This window comes from Pongo abelii, chromosome 2, assembly GCF_028885655.2.
Source record: "Pongo abelii isolate AG06213 chromosome 2, NHGRI_mPonAbe1-v2.0_pri, whole genome shotgun sequence".
NCBI lineage: Eukaryota > Metazoa > Chordata > Mammalia > Primates > Hominidae > Pongo > Pongo abelii.
The window spans coordinates 151,814,286-151,832,755 of NC_085928.1; the positions used below are offsets into that span (position 1 = coordinate 151,814,286).

The following is an 18,470-nucleotide window of genomic DNA, read 5'->3' on the forward strand; positions in this document are numbered from 1 at the left end:
TTGGTAGGTAATTAAGTTCAGATGAGGTCTTTAGGGTGCAACACCCATGATGGTATTAGTGTCCTTATATGAACAGAAAGAGAATAGAGTTCTTTCTCTCCATCATGTTAGAATATGAGAAAACGCATCATCTGCAAGCCAGAAAGGGAGCCCCCACCAGACAACGGCACTTTACCGGATTCTAACTGTATTTCAATATAACTGGTTTTCTCTTAAATCTTTTTAGCATTAAAGACATTATTCTGCTAGTGCCTTGATCTTGGACTTCTCAGATTCCAGAGCTGTGAGAAATAAATGTTTATTGTTCAAATGTACCTAGTCTATGGTATTGTTATTACAGCAGCCCAAATCAACTACGAAAACCACAACAGTGGTGATTCTAATTGTATATCAGTACAACTGGTTTTCTTTAAAATCACATGTATTTTATTTTAGCATTAAAAATACTATTCTGAGAATAATAATGGCTTCACCAAAAGTCCATGGGCTTCACCAAAGATGTCTATTGCACAAAAAGTTTATCAATCCCTTTTCTAGAAGAAAGGAAATTACAGTATAAGAGTTTCAAACGGAGAGGGCCTTAAAAGTCAAGTAATTAAACCGTTTACTGGTATCTAAACATTAATGGGTTCCATTTACTACCTGTTATGTGCCAAATATTCAGCTAAGACACCTTTTATAAATATATTACTATAAGAGATCAATTTTTAAAAATATATATATTACAATATGATAGGCATACAGAAAAGTACACATCTAATAAATATACGTGTCAAATTTTTTTGGATCAAAAATTTGTTATTCTTTCATTATAAAATGTATCCATAATCCTTGTAAACAGCAGAGACTATATAAAGTAAAACATAAATGATCTCGGCTTCCCCCACACCAATCTAATTCCACAGAAGTTAGCCTGTTAAATTTGCTATTTTGTTCCACGTACTTCAATTGTATATGTAAATATATATTTCCGTATATATCTATGTCTATGTGTGTGTGTGTATATATATATGACCATATATATGTCTCTGTGTATATATAAGACCATATATATATGTCTATGTGTATAAGACCATATATATATGTCTGTGTGTGTGTATATATATGTCTATGTATACACACACACACACACACACACACACATATAAAAGACCATATATATTGGGAGCAACTACAAGTGATTAATTTTTTTTTTTTTTGAGACAGAGTCTCACTGTTGCCCAGGCTGGAGTGCAGTGGCGTGATTTCGGCTCACTGCAACCTTCGCCTCATGGGTTCAAGTGATTCTCCTGCCTCAGCCTCCTGAGTAACTGGGACTACAGGCACACGCCACCACGCCCGGCTGATTTTTTTTGTATTTTTAGTAGAGACGGGGTTTTACCATGTTGGCAAGGCTGGTCTCGAACTCCTGACCTCAGGTGATCTGCCCACCTCGGCCTCCCAAAGTGCTGGGATAAACGGGCGTAAGCCACCATGCCCGGACAAGTGATTAATATTTTTATCTCCACTTAAAGATGAGAAAATTGAGGCTGTGAGAGGTAAAGTGAATTGCTCAAGGCCACCCAACTATTAAATGAGAGAATCAGGATTTCAGGTGCCTCTAGTTCCAAATCCGGGACTTCAGGTATACAACCTCCCATCCAAGTGACTGTCAGCTTAACTTCAGTGACCCTCTGGCCACACACCTTATAAATTTGGTTGAAAAGGTTGAGAAATTCGGTCCAATGCTACAGAGCCACCAATTGCATTAAAAAATTGGTAACTAGAAATTTGATTTTAAGGAAGCTTACCTGCTTATTGGACATTTTTTGGGACCAACACTCAGCTTTAGGACTTTTACACGCTTCTTTAACTAGAGACAAGAAAACAGAAATTTTCATAAATGGAAGTGTTTACTGCACAATTAAAACTACCAAATATTTATAATAGCAAGGCACTGTGTTAAAAATTCAGAGAATTTCAAGACACAGTCTCTGAACTTAAGGAATTTATACCATAGATAAGGGGGAGAAGAGACACTTAGATAATAATAGAGAAAATGGAAAGGTGGCATCTGAATTGGGCCTCGAAGGAGGTAGGTTTAAAGGGCAGACTACGAAGTTAAGTTCTCCAGGCAAAGGAAATAGTGGGAAAAAAGACATGGAAGCAGAAAGCAAGTTCCACTGGAAGTTAAGGGTAAAATGGAGTTTGAGAGAACTAAAAAAGCAGGTTAGAGCCATAATCTGCAAGTCACTGAAGACTATGGTATTATATTAAGTTGGTAGGAAATGGGCAGCCAATAACAGAAAGGTTTTAAGCATGTAGTAATCTGATGAGAACTGTGCTTTAGGACAATTAAAATATGGCCATAGCCTACTGGCTAGATAGAAGAATAGTACAAGACCAACTCAGGCAGCTATTTTAATAGCTCTGTTAAAGGGAAATTGGGGGATGGTAGGAGAAATGAAAAGAATGAATTTGAAAAATTCTAGGATTTAGCAAATGACAGGATGTGAAGATGAAGGAGATAGGAAAGGATGAATTTGAGAGATTATTTTCATAGGATTTGGTAAATGACAGAATATGAAGATGAAAAATATGAGGGGCATGAGGTAGATATGAAGAAGCACAAAAAACGTAGTTTGTAATTATTGCATAATATTCTATTATATTGGATATACTGGATTATATAGATCTACTATAACTTATTTTTACACTTTCTATCACTAGACTGTTCATTAAGCCAGTCTGGAAAAATAAAAAGGTGGGTGGAAAGAGAAGAGGAAAAAGAAAGGAAGGAAGGAAGGAAGGAAGGAAGGGAGGGAGGGAATATTAAGAAAGAAAGAGAGGCTGAGGAAAGAAGCAGGGGAAGGGGAACAGTGAGGAGGGCATGGGAGGGAGGGAATGAGATCAGAGACAGGGGAAGGAAGGACAAAGGGGAGAAGGAAGGGTAAGAGAAGGAATAGAGAGAGAGGAAAAGAGAAGGGGAGGAAGGGGAGTAAAGGAAGGCAATGGAGGTAAGGAAGAGAGGAAGGGAAGAAAGTAATCTTACAAAACAAAGGAAAAGAAAATGTGAGCTGACGTGCATTGACACTAAACATTTGTTGAGACATACACAAAAGAAAACTAACTGGAACTCCACATAACTCAAATAATTTACATACATTTATGTAAATATTAATTTGAACAAAAATTAAAATCCATTTGAATATAACACCTTTATGCTATATTTATCATTATCAGATTTACAGGGACATTAATCTGTATTTAACTTAAAGAGTAAAATAAACCAAAATAACATATAGATACTGGTATTAAAAAAAGGTATAGCAGTTACCAAACTGAACCAAAGTTAAAAACCACAAAATTTTTTTTGAAAATAGCTTTTTAGAAAAATGTTTAAAAGATTGTAATACCTATAATATATAGATAAATAAAATACCATGCATATATAAAATATAATAAGTTAGACTCAGGGCTCTGCACTTGATATTTCCTCTACTGGAAAGTTCTTCAGCCAGCTTTGCATAGTTCATGCCTTCCTGAACCCTTCATTAGGGTCTCTGCTGGAATCTCATCTCCTCAGAAAGGCCGTTCTTGTAAACCCAATTTAAAAGAGCACCCCTGTCACTCTATCCTCTTAATCTGTTTTACTTTTCATCATAGCATTTATTATTACTTCAGATTATGGAATTTACTGTTTACTTGCTTATTATCAGTCTTCATCTTAGAGTGGAAACTCCATTATACTCTAAGAGGTCAGAAAATTTGTCTTCTTTTTTAGTCATGTATCCCCAGCATCTAGAACAGTGCCTTGTACTCAATAAATAGTAGTTGAATAAATAAACGAATAACAAATGAGTCATATTTTGAACATAAAGAATAATTTTCTGCAATTTGGAAATACTTTGGTCAAGGGAAGAGAAATAATTACTACAGGATGAAGATTCTCATTCCCGACTGTGCCTGAACACAGTAGACACTACTGAAGAAATTTAAAGAGTATAAACATATAAATTATGTGAGAGAATATTAACAAAATATTTGCACCTATTTTAAAGAAAAGCCTGTAATATAATTTGGAGTATATAATAGGCAAGTGTTTATAAGCAGAAAAGTAACTAGATCACTCTAAGATTTATCTCAAGTAGTTAGGGAAGGGACATCAGCAAAAATGTCAGAGTAAGGACCTCCAAAAATTCTCTCCTCCATAAAAGCAACAAGAGAATGGGCATAAATTAGCAGAATTCATATTTTCAGAACCACAGAAGTTAACCAAAGGCTTGCAGCAATCTAGGGAGTGTTTATTCAAGAAAAAAGACAGTGGGAACTTGAGTACCTGCAAGCCTTGCCCCCATGGACTGAAGTGCTTTGGAGCCCTAAATAAACCTGAAAGGCTGTCTAGGCCACAAGGACTACACGTCCTAGTGTTGAGTTGGGCTTGCAGCCTTTTACTTGCTAGGAAGGTGACTTACTGAAACTCTTGCTGGGGCAGCTAAGGGAGTGCTTGTGCCACCACTTCCCCAACTCCCCCAACCCCAGGCAACACAGCTTGAGGCTCCAAAAGACATCCCTCTCTTCCACTTGAGGAAAGAAAAGGGAAGAGTAAAGAGGACTTTTGTATCTTGGATACCAACTCAGTTAGGCTTGTGTCAGAGTCATGAGACCCCATTTCAGGCCTTAGCACTCCTGGATGACATCTCTAGACACGCCCTGGGCCAGAAGGGAACCTACAGTCCTGAAGGGAAGAACCCAGTCCTGGCAGGATTCAGCACTTGTTAACTAAAGAACCCTTGGGGCTGAAACAACCAGCAGTGATACCAGGTAGTATCCATGTGCCTTGGATGAGAGTCTGAGACATGCTGGCTTCATAAGAGACCCAGCACATGCCCAGCTGTGGTGATTATACTGACAGAGTCCTGCTTGAGAAAAGCAGAGGGAAAAGTAAAGGAGATTTTGTCTGCATCTTAGGTACCAGCTCTGCCAAGTGGGACAGAGCACTAAGTGGGCTCTCAGGGTCCCCAATTCTAGGGTGTGGTTTTTAGATGGCATTTCTAGACGTGCCTTGGGCCAGAAGGAACCCCACTGCCCTGAAGGGTGAGTCCCAGGCCAGGCAGCATTTATCACAAGCTGACTGAAGAACCCTTGGGGGTTCATCAGCAACAGCCTAGCAGTACTCCCCATGGGCGTGTGGTTGGTGATGGCCACAGGGAAATACTCTTCTGCCCGCAGAAAGTGAAGGGAAGAGTGGGAAGGGTAGTGTCTCAAGGTTTCAGGGCCAGCTTAGCTGCAATACAACACAGATTTCTAAGGTTTTTAAATTCAGACCCTATCTCCTGGATGGCATCTCAGGATCTACCTGGGACCTAAGAGAACACACTTCCCTAAAGGGAAGGACATAAGCCTGGCTGGTTTCACCATCTACTGATTATAGAGCACCAGGACCTTGAGTAAACACAGGTTGACAGCCAGGTATGGCGGGCTGTGGGCGAGATCCAGTACTGTGGTGGCTTCAGGTCTGACCTAGTGCAGTCCCAGTGGTGGTGGCCACAGGGGTACCTGTGTCACCCCATCCCCAAGCCCAGGTAGCTCAGAAAGAGAGACCCCATTTGTTTGGGAGAAAGTAAAGGAAGAGAACAAGAGTCTGCCTGGGAATCTGGAGATTTCTTTTGAATCTTCTCCAGGATCACCAAGATGGCACCTCTGATTCTGTAAGAATCACAGAATTATTCGTCTAGGGGTGCTCCTTAATGCAGATATGGCTTAGATCACAAAATCCAAGTCATTTCAAATACTTGGAAAGTGTTCCCAAGAAGGACTGCTACAAACAAGCCCAGACTTTGAAGACTACGCGAAGTATCTAACTCTTTAATCCCCAGACACCAATGAACATCAACAAGCATCAAGACCATCCAGCAAAAAACATGACTTCAACAAATTCAGTAAGGCACCAGGGACCAATCTTGGAGAAACAGAGATATGTGACCTTTCAGACAGAGAATTCAAAATAACTGTTTTGGTCAGGTCCGTTGGCTCATGCCTGTAATCCTAGCACTTTGGGAAGCTGAGGTGGGAGGACTGATTGAGCCCAAGCAGTTGAGCCTGCAGTGAGACGTAATAGTACCACTGCACTCCAACAACAGGGCAAGACCCTGCCTCAAAAACAAAAACAAAAAATAAAAACAAACAAACAAAATCCCCAAATAGCTGTTTTGAGGAAACTCAAAGAAATTCTAGATAACACAGAGAAAGAATCAGAATTCTATCAGATACATTTCACAAAGATACTGAAATAATTAAAAAGAATCAAGCAGAAATTCTGGAGTTGAAAAATGCAAGTGACATAGTGAAAAATGTATCAGAGTCTCATAATAGCAGAAGTGATTAAGCAGAAGAATTAGTGAGCTTGAATGGGCTATTTGAAAATACATAGGCTGGGCGTGGTGGCTCATGCCTGTAATCCCAGCACTTTGGGAGGCCGAGGTAGGTGGATCACCTGAGGTCGGGAGTTCGAGACCAGCCTGACCAACATGAAGAAACCCTGTCTCTACTAAAAATACGAAATTAGCTTGGCATGGTGGCATATGCCTGTAATCCCAGCTACTCAGGAGGCTGAGGCAGGAGAATTGCTTGAACCCGGGAGGCGGAGGTAGCGGTGAGCTGAGATTGCACCATTGCACTCCAGCCTGGGCAATAAAAGTGAAACTCCATCTCAAAAACAAACAAACAAACAACCATACACACAGAGAAGACAAAAGAGAAAAGAATAAGAAAGAATGAAGCACGTCTACGAGATCTAGAAAATAGCCTCAAAAGGGCAAATCTAAGAGTTATTAGCCTTAAAGAGAAGGTAGAGAAACAGGGGGAGAAAGTTTATTTGAAGAGATAATTTCACACAACTTCTCAAACCTAGAGAAAGGTATCAATATCCAAGGACAAGAAGGTTATAGAATACTAAGCAGAATTAACCCAAAGAAGACTACCTCAAAGCATTTAATAATCAAACTCCTAAAGGTCAAAGATAAAGAAAAGATCATAAAGCAGCAAGAGAAAAGAAACAAATAACATACAATGGAATTACAATACATATGGCAGCAGACTTTTCAGTGGAAATCTCACAGGCGAGAAGACAGTGGCATGACATATTTAAAGAGCTGAAGGAAAAAATTTTTTACCCTGTAATAGTATATCTGACAAAAAAAATCCTTCAAACATGAAGGAGAAATAAAGACTTTCTCAAACAAAAGCTGAGGAATTTCATCAACACCAGATCTCTCCTACAAGAAATGCGAAAGGGAGTACTTTACTCAGAAAGCAAAAAATGTTAATGAGCAGTAAGACATTATTTGAAGGCACAAAACTCACTGATAATAGTAAGTACACAGAAAAACACATCATATAACACTGTATGGTATGTAAACTACTCTTATAACTGATGAACCAATGAAAAATAATAACTATGACAACTTTTCAAGGCATAGACAATACAATAAGATATAAATAGAAACAGCAAAATATTATTAAGCAGGGGGATGAAGTTAAATTATAGATTTTTTATTAGTTTTCTTTTTGTTTATGCAAGCAGTGTTAAGTTGTTAAGTGTTAAGTTGCTTAAAATAATGGGTTATAAGAGAATTTGCAAGACTCATAACTTCAAATCAAAAAACATAAACAGATACACAAAAAATAAAAAGCAAGAAATTATATCACACCACTAGCGAAAATCACCTTCACTAAAAGGAAGCCAGGAAAGGAGGAAGAGAAGACCAGAAAACAAATAACAAAGTGGCAAGAGTAAGTCCTCACTTGTCAATAATAAAAGGAAGAAAAATAAATAATAATAAAAGGAATAATAATAATGAAAGGAAGACAGGAAAGGAGGAGGGGAAGACCAAAAAACAATCAGAAAACAAATAACAAAGTGGCAGGAAGAAGTCCTCACTTGTCAATAATAACACTGAATGTCAATGAACTAAACTCTAATCAAAAGACATAGATTGGCTGAATGGATTAAAAAAAAGAAGACCCAATGATCTGTTGCCTAACAGAAACACACATCACCTATAAAGACACATGCAGACAAATAAAGGGATGGAAAAAGTTATCCAATGTCAATGGAAACCAAAATGGAGCAGGGGTTAGCTATACTTATATTAGACAAAATACATTTCAAGACAAAAACAGTAAGACACAAGGAAGATCATTATATAATGATAAAGAGGTCAATTGAGCAAGAGGATATAACAACTGTATAAAAACAATTGTAAAAAAATATATATCGAACACTGGAGCACCCAGGTATATACAGCAAATATTACTGGAGCTAAAGAAAGAGATAAATCCAAATATAGTAATAGCTGGATACGTCAACATTCCACTTTCAGCATTGTACAGACCTTCCAGATGGGAAATAAACAATATTTGGAAAAACCTGAAGACTCCACCAAAAAACTATCAGAACTGATAAATTCAGTAAAGTTTCAGGATGCAAAATCAACATACAAAAATCAGTAGCATTTTTATATGTCAACGGCAAACAATCTGAAAAAGATATCAAGAAAGTAATTCCATTTACAATAGCTACAGATAAAACTAATTACCTAGGAATTAACCAAAGAGTTCTCTACAATGAAAACTATAAAACATTGATGCAAGAAACTGAAGAGGACACAAAAAAAGAGAAAGATATTCCAAGGTTCACAGACTGGAAGAATCAATATTGTTAAAATGTCCTATTACTCAAAGGGATCTACAGATTCAATGCAATCCCTGTCAAAATACCAATGAAATTCTTTACATAAATAGAAAAAACAATCCTAAAATTTACATGGAACCACAAAAACCCCAGAATAGCCAAAGGTATCCTGAGCAAAAAGAACAAAACTGGAAGAATCACATTACCTGACTTCAAATCATACTACAGAACTATGGTAATGAAAATGGCATGGCACCGACATAAAAACAAACACACAGACTGGTGGAACAGAACAGTGAACCCAGAAATAAATCCACACATCTCATTTTTGACAAAGGCACCAAGAACATACATTAGGGAGAGAGTAGTCTCCTCAATAAATGGTGCTGGGAAAACTGGATATCCACGTGCAGAAAAATGAAACTAGACCTCCATCTCTTGCCATATACAAAAATCAAAATGGATTAAAGACTTAAGTCTAAGCCTAAAGTATGACAGTACTCAAAGAAAACATTGGGCAAACTCCGACACTGGACTGGGCAAAGATTTCTTGAGTAGTCCCCCACAAGCACAGGCAACCAAAGCAAAAATAAACAAACGGGATCACATCAAGTTAAAAAACTTCTACACAGCAAAGGAAACAATCAACAACATGAAGAGACAATACACAGAATGGGAAAAAATATTTGCAAACTATCCATCTGACAAGACGGATAATAATCAGAATATATAAGGAACTCAAACAACTCTCTAGGAAAAAAATCTAATAATCTCATTAAAAAATGAGCAAAAGCTTCAAATAGACTTTTCTCAAAACAAGAGGCATAAATGGCAAACAGGTATATGAAAAGCTGCTCAGCGAGGTGCTCACACCTGTAATTCCAGCACTTTGGGAGGCCGAGGCATGTGGATCACGAGGTCAGGAGTTCGAGACCAGCCTGGCCAAGATGGTGAAACCCTGTCTCTACTAAAAATACAAAAACTAGCTGGGCGTGGTGGCACACGCCTGTAATCCCAGCTACTCAGGAGGCTGAGGCAGGAGAATCACTTGAACCAGTAAGGCGAAGGTTTCAGTGAGCTGAGATCGCACCATTGCACTCCAGCCTGGGCAACAAGAGCAAAACTCCGTCTTAAAAAAAAAAGAAAAAAAGAAAAGGTGCTCAACATCATTGATCATCAAAGAAATGCAAATCAAAACTATAATGAGATATCATGTCACCCCAGATAAAATGGCTTTTATCCAAAACATAGGTAGTAACAAACGTTGGTGAGGATGTGGAGAAAAAGGTACCCCTGTACACTGTTGGTGGAGATGTAAATTAGTACAAACACTATGGAGAACAATTTGGAGGTTTTGTAAAAAACTAAAAATAGAGCTACCAAATAATTCAGCAATCTCACTGCTGGGTATATGCCCCAAATAAAGAAAATCAGTATATTGCAGAGATTATCTCCACTTTCATGTTTGTTGCAGCACTGTTCACAACAGCTAAGATTTGGAAACAACCTAAGTGTCCATCAACAGGTGAATAGATAAAGAAAATGTGGTACATATACACAATGGAGTACTATTCGGCCATAAAAAAGAATGAGATCTTATTATTTGCAACAACATGGATCAAACTGGAGATCATATGTTAGGTGAAATAAGCCAGGCACAGAAAGACAAATTTCACATGTTTTCATTTATTTGTGGGAGCTAAAAATTAAAAATGATTGAACTCATGAAAACAGAGTAGAAGGATGGTTACTAGAGGCTGGGAAGAGTAGTGGGGGGTGGGAAGTGGGGATGGTTAGCAGGTACAAAAAAATAGATGAATTAGACCTAGTATTTGCTACCATAATGGGGTGACTATAATCAAAATAATTGTATATTTTTAAATAAATAAGAGAACACAATAATGTTGTTTCTAACATAAAAGATAAATGCTTGAGGTGATGAATACCCTATTTACCCTGATGTGATCATTATGCATTGCATGCCTGCAACAAAATATCTCATGTAACCCTAAATATATATACCTAGCAAGGATGCATGTTCTCACCACTTCTATTCAGCACTGTACTAGTTGTTGTAAACACAGCAATTAGGCAACAAAAGAAATAAAAGGCATTGAGATTATATAGGAAAAAGTAAAACTATCTCTATTTGCAGAAGCCACAAAAAATTAGGGCTAATAAACAGTTAAGGCAATATACAAAAATCAGTTTTATATCTATAACAGAAATGAACAATCAAAACATAAAATTAAAAACCCAGTTCCATTGAAAAAAGCATGAAAAAGAGTAAAATATTTAGGAATAAATTTAACAAAAAAGTGTAAGACTTGCATAACTGAAAACTACAAGACATCATGGAAAGAAATTAAACACCGAAATAAATGGAAAGACATCTTGTGTTCATGGACAGGAAAACTTAATACTGTTAAGATGACAATACTACCCAAAGTAACCTACAGATTCAATGCAATCCCTATGAAAATTCCAGCTGCCATTTTTTCAGACATAGGCAAGATGATCATAAAATTCATATGGAAATGCAAGAGGCCCAGAATAGAGAAAACAATCCTGAAAAAGAAAAACAAAGAGGGCTCAAACTTCCTGATTTCAAAACTTACAACAAAGCTACAGTAATCAAGACTGTGTATTTCACATAAGGACGGGCATACACATTAGTGGAATGGAATTGAGAGTCCAGAAATGAACCCATACATCTACAGTCAATTACTTCTTAAAAATGAGATGGTGTCTTAATATGTTTCCCAGGCTGGACTCAAACTCCTGGGTTCAAGCAATCCTCCTGCCTCAGACTCCTGGGGCAGCTGGTACTACAGATGCATGCCTGGCTCTATAGTCAAATAATTTTTGACAAGGGTGCCAAGACTATTCAATGGGGTGTCAAGAAAATTCAATGGGGAAAGAGTAGTCTTTTTAACAAACAATGTTTGGATAAATGGATATCCACATACAGAAGAATGAATATGAACTCCTACATCATACCATGTATAAACTTTTACCAAAATGGAAAGAGACCTAAATCTAAGAGCTAAAACTATAAAATTCTTAGAAGAAAACACACTGTAACTCTTTGTGACTTTGGATTAGGGAATGGTTTCTTAGATGTGACACCTAAGGTACAAGCAACCAAAGACAAAGCAGAAAAAATACACAAATTGGACTTCATCAAAATTTAAAACTTTCGTGTTTCAATAGAGTATAAAGTTAAAGGAAAACCCACAGAATGGGAGAAAATATTTGCAAATCACATATCCAAGAAGCATGTAATATCTAGCATGTATAAAGAACTCTTACAAACCAAGAAAAAAGATTAAAAAATCCAATTAAAAAATGAACCAAGGATTTGAACTGATATTTCTCCAAAGATGATATACAGTCAGTAATTGAGCATGTTGAGCACATGAAAAGATGCTCAACATTACTAGTCATTAATAAATTACAAATGAAAATCACAAGAACATTCCACCTCACACCTAGTAGGATGACTATCGTCAAAGAGAGGGACAATAACAAATGTTGTGAAGGATGTGGAGAAATTGGACCTTCACACATCGCTGGTGCAAAGGTAAAATGGTAATATCCAAACAGTTTGGCGGTTCTACAAAAAGCTGAACTTAAGAGTTACCACTATATGACTCACTAATTTCACTCATATGCATATACCCAAGAGAACTGAAAACATATGTTCACACAAAAACTTTCCCACAGATATTCATAGCAGCATTATTCACTATAGTCCCAATGTGGAAACAACCTCCATGTCTACAAAATGGATGAACCGATAAACAAAATGTAGCATTCATACAATGGAATATTATTCAGCCATAAGAAAGGATGAAGTACTGATACAGTTGTCCCTCCGTATCTGTGGAAGATTGCTTCCAAGACCTCCTGTGGCTATCAAAATCCACATATGTTCAAGTCCCTTATACAAAATAGTGTAGTATTTGCATATAATCTACAAACGTACTCCTTATATAGTAAATAATCTCTAGATTACTTATAATGCTTGATACAATGTAAATGCTGTGTAAATAGTTGTCATACTGTATTGTTTAGGGGAATAATAAGATTAAAAAGTGTGTACATGTTGAGAGCAGACACAATCATCCTCTTTTTTGTTTTTGAGAGGGGGGTCTCACTCTGTCACCCCGGCTGGAGTGTAGTGGCTGATCTTAGCTCACTGCAACCTCTGCCCCCCAGGCTCAAGCAATCCTTCTACCTCAGCCTCCCGAATAGCAGGGACTACAGGTGCACGCCACCACACCCGGCTAATTTTTGTATTTTTGGTAGAGCCAGGGTTTTGCCATGTTGCCCAGGCTGGTCTTGAACTCCTGGGCTCAAGTGATCTGCCTGCCTTGGCCTCCCAAAGTGCTGGGATTACAGGCATGAGCCACTGTGCCCTGCCTTTTCTGAATGTTTTTGATCCTCAGTTGGTTGAATCCATGGATGTGGAACCCACAGGTACGGAGGGCCGACTGAACATGCTACAACATAGATAAATCTTGAAAATACACAAGTGAAAGAAGCCAGTCATAAAAGTTCATATATTTTCTGGTTCCATTTATATGAAGTGTCTAGAATAGGCATATCCATAGAGGCAGAAAGTAAACTATGGGTTGCCAAGGCCTGGAGGAGTGAATGCTAATAGGTATGGTGTTTGTTTTTCAGGTGACAAAAAATGTTCTAAATTTAGATGGTGGTGTTGGTTATACAATTTTGTGAAAATACAAAAAACCACTTATTGTGTACTTTAAAATAATGAATTTACTTTATGGTATGTGAATTATATCTTAATAAAATTGTTTATTTTTTAAAAAAAGAAGCAGCACACACAAGTACACCTTTCTAATTTAAAACTTACATTTTCTGTGAGGGTCATGTTTTCTTTGCTGATATTTAACACTGTTGTCATTAAAGCCAGATTTATGATGTTGATTTACTTGGCTTATTTCTTGAGGTAGAACTGCACCCTGAAAATTAAAATTCTTATAAATTAAACAAAATCTTAATATTATAACTACTTATGATCGTCAACTTTTAATAATTACATTATTTTTATAAAAATTATATAGTTCCTTAGAAAAAACTTAAGTAATATAGAAAAGTATAGAGACTTTTAAAGCCACTTGAACTCTACCACCGGACTCATTAACATAATGATCATCACTCTAGATATTTTTTCTATGCATTAGTTTGCAAGATATAAAGAAAACAATCATTTTATAAAAATGCTACTTTTTTTTTTTTTTTTTTTTTTTTTTTTTGAGACAGATTCTTGCTCTGTTACCAAGGCTGGAGTGCAGTGGCACAATCTCAGCTCACTGCAACCTCTGCCTCTTGGGTTCATGTGACTCTCATGGCTCAGCCTTCTGAGGAGCTGGGACTACAGGTGAGTACCATCGTGCCTGGCTAGTTTTTGTATTTTCAGTAGAGACGGGGTTTCACCATGTTGGTCAGGGTGGTCTTAAACTCCTGGCCTTAAGCAATTCTCCCACCTCGGCCTCCCAAAGTCCTTGGATTACAGGCATGAGCCACTGCACCCAGCCAAAAATCCTCCTTTCAATAGAAGAATTAAATCTAATTTTGCTTGATGTTAACAAACGCAGAAACCAAACAAAATACTAAACTTTAGGTAAATGTTTCTTCACAACAGAAATATCAGTCTCTAAAGATCCCCCTAGATTTGCTTCAAAATAATCCCATCCCTTGGGTAGGTGGAGGTGGGAAATGAGTAGGGGTTATAGAAGAAATAGTACTGGACTAGAGCACGGTAGGGAATGAGTACTGGTGGGTTCATTCATTCTATTTACTTGACGTCATTATGGTTAAACTTTTCCATTAAAAAGTTTTAAAAAATTTATCATTTCTGGCTCTATATTATGAAAATTGAGGATGTTAGCATACTTACATTCCCTTCCATGTTAATTTTTATTAATCCCATGTTTTATTGGGATATTTAATAACAATCCCAATACCTGATTTTTACTAATATTTATATTGTCAAGGTTTTTAAATGTTGGAAGACTTCAATATTAGATAGCCAGACTGATGATAAAATTACAGTAATTGAGACAGTTCATAAATAGAATTAGCAAAATGGCATAAGTTTCATATGAAGATTCTATCAGATCCTTTCATTTTTGGATAGGGAGAGAAAGCCTGAATGCAAAAAGAGACAGACAATTTCCCACAGTTGAAGCAGCAAGAAAAAGCAAAAGTGGAGGCTAGAGAAGGTCAATACAAATGAATTATTTCACCGTTTTGCTTTTGGTAGGCTCTATTTACTTTCTTCTCAGCACAGACAAATGGACACTGGGTACAAAGACACAACATGTCCTAACTGGTAGTGGGCATGCTCCAAAATAGTTGTGATATGCATGGGAGTACCAAGGAAGACCTAATGAGATCACATGGACAGAAACACTCAAGGCTCTTCAGTTTTTTAAAAATCTATTTTTTATTTTTTTGTAGAGACAGGGATCTTGTTATGTTGCCCAGGCTGGTGTCGAACTCCTGGGCTTAAGTGTTCCTCCTGCCTTGGCCTCCCAAAGTGCTGGGATTACAGCCATGAACCACTGTGCCCAGCCCAAGGCTCTTCAGTTCTGTTTTTTGTTTTTGAGACAGGGTGTTTGCTCTGTCACTGAGGCTGCAGTGCAGTGGGGTCATCTTGGCTCACTGCAACCTTCGACTCCTGGGCTCAAGTGATCCTCCTGCCTCAGTCTCCCGAATAGCTGGGGCTATGGGTATGTGCCACTATGTCTGGCTAATTTTCGTATTGTTTTGTAGAGATGGGATTTTGCCATGTTGCCCAGGTTGGTTCGAACTCCTGGGCTCCAGTGACCCACCTGCGTTGGCCTTCAAAAGTGCTGGGATTACAGGTGTTAGCCACTGCGCCCGGCCAGCTTTTCAGTTATTAAGAGTCAAAATGGCATGAGATTTCTATCATCATGGCACAATGGCTGCTGGGGCTTTGGACTACAGCAGTACATTATGGGTGATTTTGACTCTAAGGAGAGGAATTAGAAGATCAGGATAGAACAAGTATTGTCTGAGTGTCTTCTATGTTCCAGGTATGGTAAATGAACTGTGTACCTATTATTTTAATATCATTATAGTAATGCTACTAACTAAATAGTAAAATAAATAGTAAATAATATAATAATATTATTTATATGATTTTGGAGCTCTAACTCCAAAATTCATGTTCACAGTACTACTTCAGAGAAAAGGTAAGCCATACGTTTAATTAGTAAGCAAATATTTGGGTATAGTTCTTTAGGGTGTTCTGTTTGATATCTATATAAAGGTATTTGTACACATTGCCATGTTTTGCCAATCAAAGCTTGAATATTTTTTATCACAGTCAATTCTCTTGAATTTGCTCATCAGGTTAGGCTGCTTATTAATGCATATGCGTTATACTTGGGATCTCATAATTCTTAGGACATTTAAGAGATAAAACATGAGAGTGTTCAGCTGAAATAAACAATGAAATAGCACCAAGTAAGAGGGGTTGCATGTAGGAGATAATGAGAAAATATAATATCAAGTGATGCTCAAGAAATTAGCAGATTTTGACTGAGACCTAGGGGGTTATTTGTAGTGAGAGAAAAAATGGGCATTCTAAGTGGAAGGAACAAAAAGAACACATAACCCCAAATGGGAATCATCTGTGGGAAAGGGAAAGTAAAGAGACCAGTCTAACTAGAACAGACTATTATGTCCAAATGGTTGGACATACACCATATAATTAGGTGGGGTTAGATTATAGAAGGCCTTAGACATTAGTTTGAGGAGTTGAGGCAGGATTCCAACCCTGGAGCTGTATATATTCTAGAGTACTACAGCAATACTATTTTGTGACTGTAAAAGACCTTAGAGGTCATCTAAGTGAACTTCATTGTATACATGAGGACAGAGAAGTCTAGGGAAATAAGCCTCTCTCTGAGGAGAGAGAGTATTCCAGACAAATTCAAAGGCCCTGGTGTGGGGACCATCCCTGGCATACTCAAGGAAGAGAAAGAAGACCATTATGGCTGTAGCAAAAAGGTGAGTTATAGAAAATGTGATTAGAGAGGTGACACATCAATATTGTATGGGACATTCCAGGCCATTATATAAAAATAATGGCTTTTACTCAGTGAAATGGGGAATCAGTGGAGGGTTTTGAGCAGCAGAAGGACATGATCTCTGACATATTTTAATAGCATCACTCTGCCTGCTGTCTTGAGAATAGACTGTAGAGGAGCCAGGATGGAAGCAGATTACTAGACTACTGTAACCATCAAGGTGAGAGGTGGTATGAATTTGGAGTAGGGTAGTAGGAGCCTGTGAGAAATGGTCCAATTCTAGACATATTTGAAAGAGATTTACAGATGACAATGAATTGGATATGAGGGTAAAAGAGAAACGAAGGAGTAAAGGATGTGACTCTTAAGGTCTGAGTGAAAGGAGGGAATGGCTATTAAGTGAGATGGAAATGACATCAGGTAACGTAAGTTTGTGAGGGAAGAAAGAGTTCAATTTTGGACATGGTAAGTTTGAGATGTATATTAAGTACCCAAGTGGAGACACAGAGTTGGACATTTGAGTGGAGAGGAAAGGTTGAACATTGAGTCTAAATATCGTGGAGGACTTCCAAGCTGGAAAGAGAAGTTTGGGAGACATGATGTATGTATTTTTGTAGGTATATATATTTGTGTGTGTATCTATGTCTATCTTATCTAAATCTATTTTTTTCTCTATCATCTATCTATCTGTCTATAATTATCTATCTATCTATCTATCTATGGAAATGGGTACAGATAGAGAAGAAGCCCAATAATTTAGCCCTAGAGGATTCCATCTTTAAAGAGTCTGAGAGATTAGGTGAAACTGACAAAGAAGACTGAGAAACAACAGCCAATGAGACAGGAAGAAAAACAGGGAAGGGTGGTATTCCAATCACAAGTGAAGAATGGATGACAAGGAGAACTGGGTGATCAACTGTATGAAATGCTGCTGATGGGTCAATTCAGATGGAAACTGAGACTTGATCACATGGTTTTTGCACACGAAGGTCACTGGGAACCTTGAAAGGGCAGTTTCCATAAAGTGATGGGAATGAAAGACTGATTAGAGTGGGTTTAAGAGAGAAGGGGGGAGAAAGGCACCAGTATAGACAATTTTTTCAAGTTTTGTTGTAAAAGGAAGCAATACTCTAAGTCTCTTCTTGCCTTTCTCTATTTGTTCAACTTTTTAATTAACTCCTGCTCTTTTAATCTTTTACTGAGGAATGTTCCTCCAAATCCAACAACAGTTTTCTTTTCATTTTTTGCCTTACTGCTTGACTAATGACTTTGACTGTAACCTCTCTGCTAAGTATTACTAATCTGTGTGTCTGATTTGAACCTCAGTCAAGATTTAATCCAGTATCTGCAACTTTCTAGGACAGATATTATAGCTGGATACTCCACCATCACCTCAACCTCAAGGTGTCCCATCTTAGACAAGGCAGCATGAGAGAAGAAGATTTTTTTTTTTAAGTTAAAAAAAAAAAAAAGGTCCCAGAATTGGCCTCACCTAAAGTCACTTCTCTTACCCTTATTTCTACCACCACCATTCCTCAGGCATATAATCTAAAATGCTTAGAGTCAAAAATTTTTGCTTTCTAACATTATTTTTACAATGATATTATAAATCATTCTATCATTCTACTCCTTCTCAGTTCCTGCAACTGGACTTTAGATTGTCATCCTTGGCCTAAATTAACCTTCTAACTATGATTCTTGTTTCC

At 37.5% G+C, this 18,470-nt stretch overlaps 1 protein-coding gene across 11 annotated transcripts in view; it reads right to left on the reverse strand.

Annotated features, from left to right (window-relative positions):
- Positions 1–18,470, reverse strand: part of XRN1 (5'-3' exoribonuclease 1) — a 134,509-nt gene that overhangs the window by 26,908 nt on the left and 89,131 nt on the right. For 10 of the 11 annotated variants that reach the window (XM_063722254.1, XM_024245011.3, XM_054552795.2 and 7 more), the window contains exons 33-34: positions 13,557–13,665; positions 1,791–1,852 (exon numbers count right to left, since the gene is read on the reverse strand). In XM_063722254.1, the coding sequence (XP_063578324.1) occupies positions 1,791–1,852; positions 13,557–13,665 (171 nt within the window). The remainder of the gene's footprint in view (positions 1–1,790; positions 1,853–13,556; positions 13,666–18,470) is intronic. The other variant, XR_008523940.2, reaches the window with a different exon arrangement.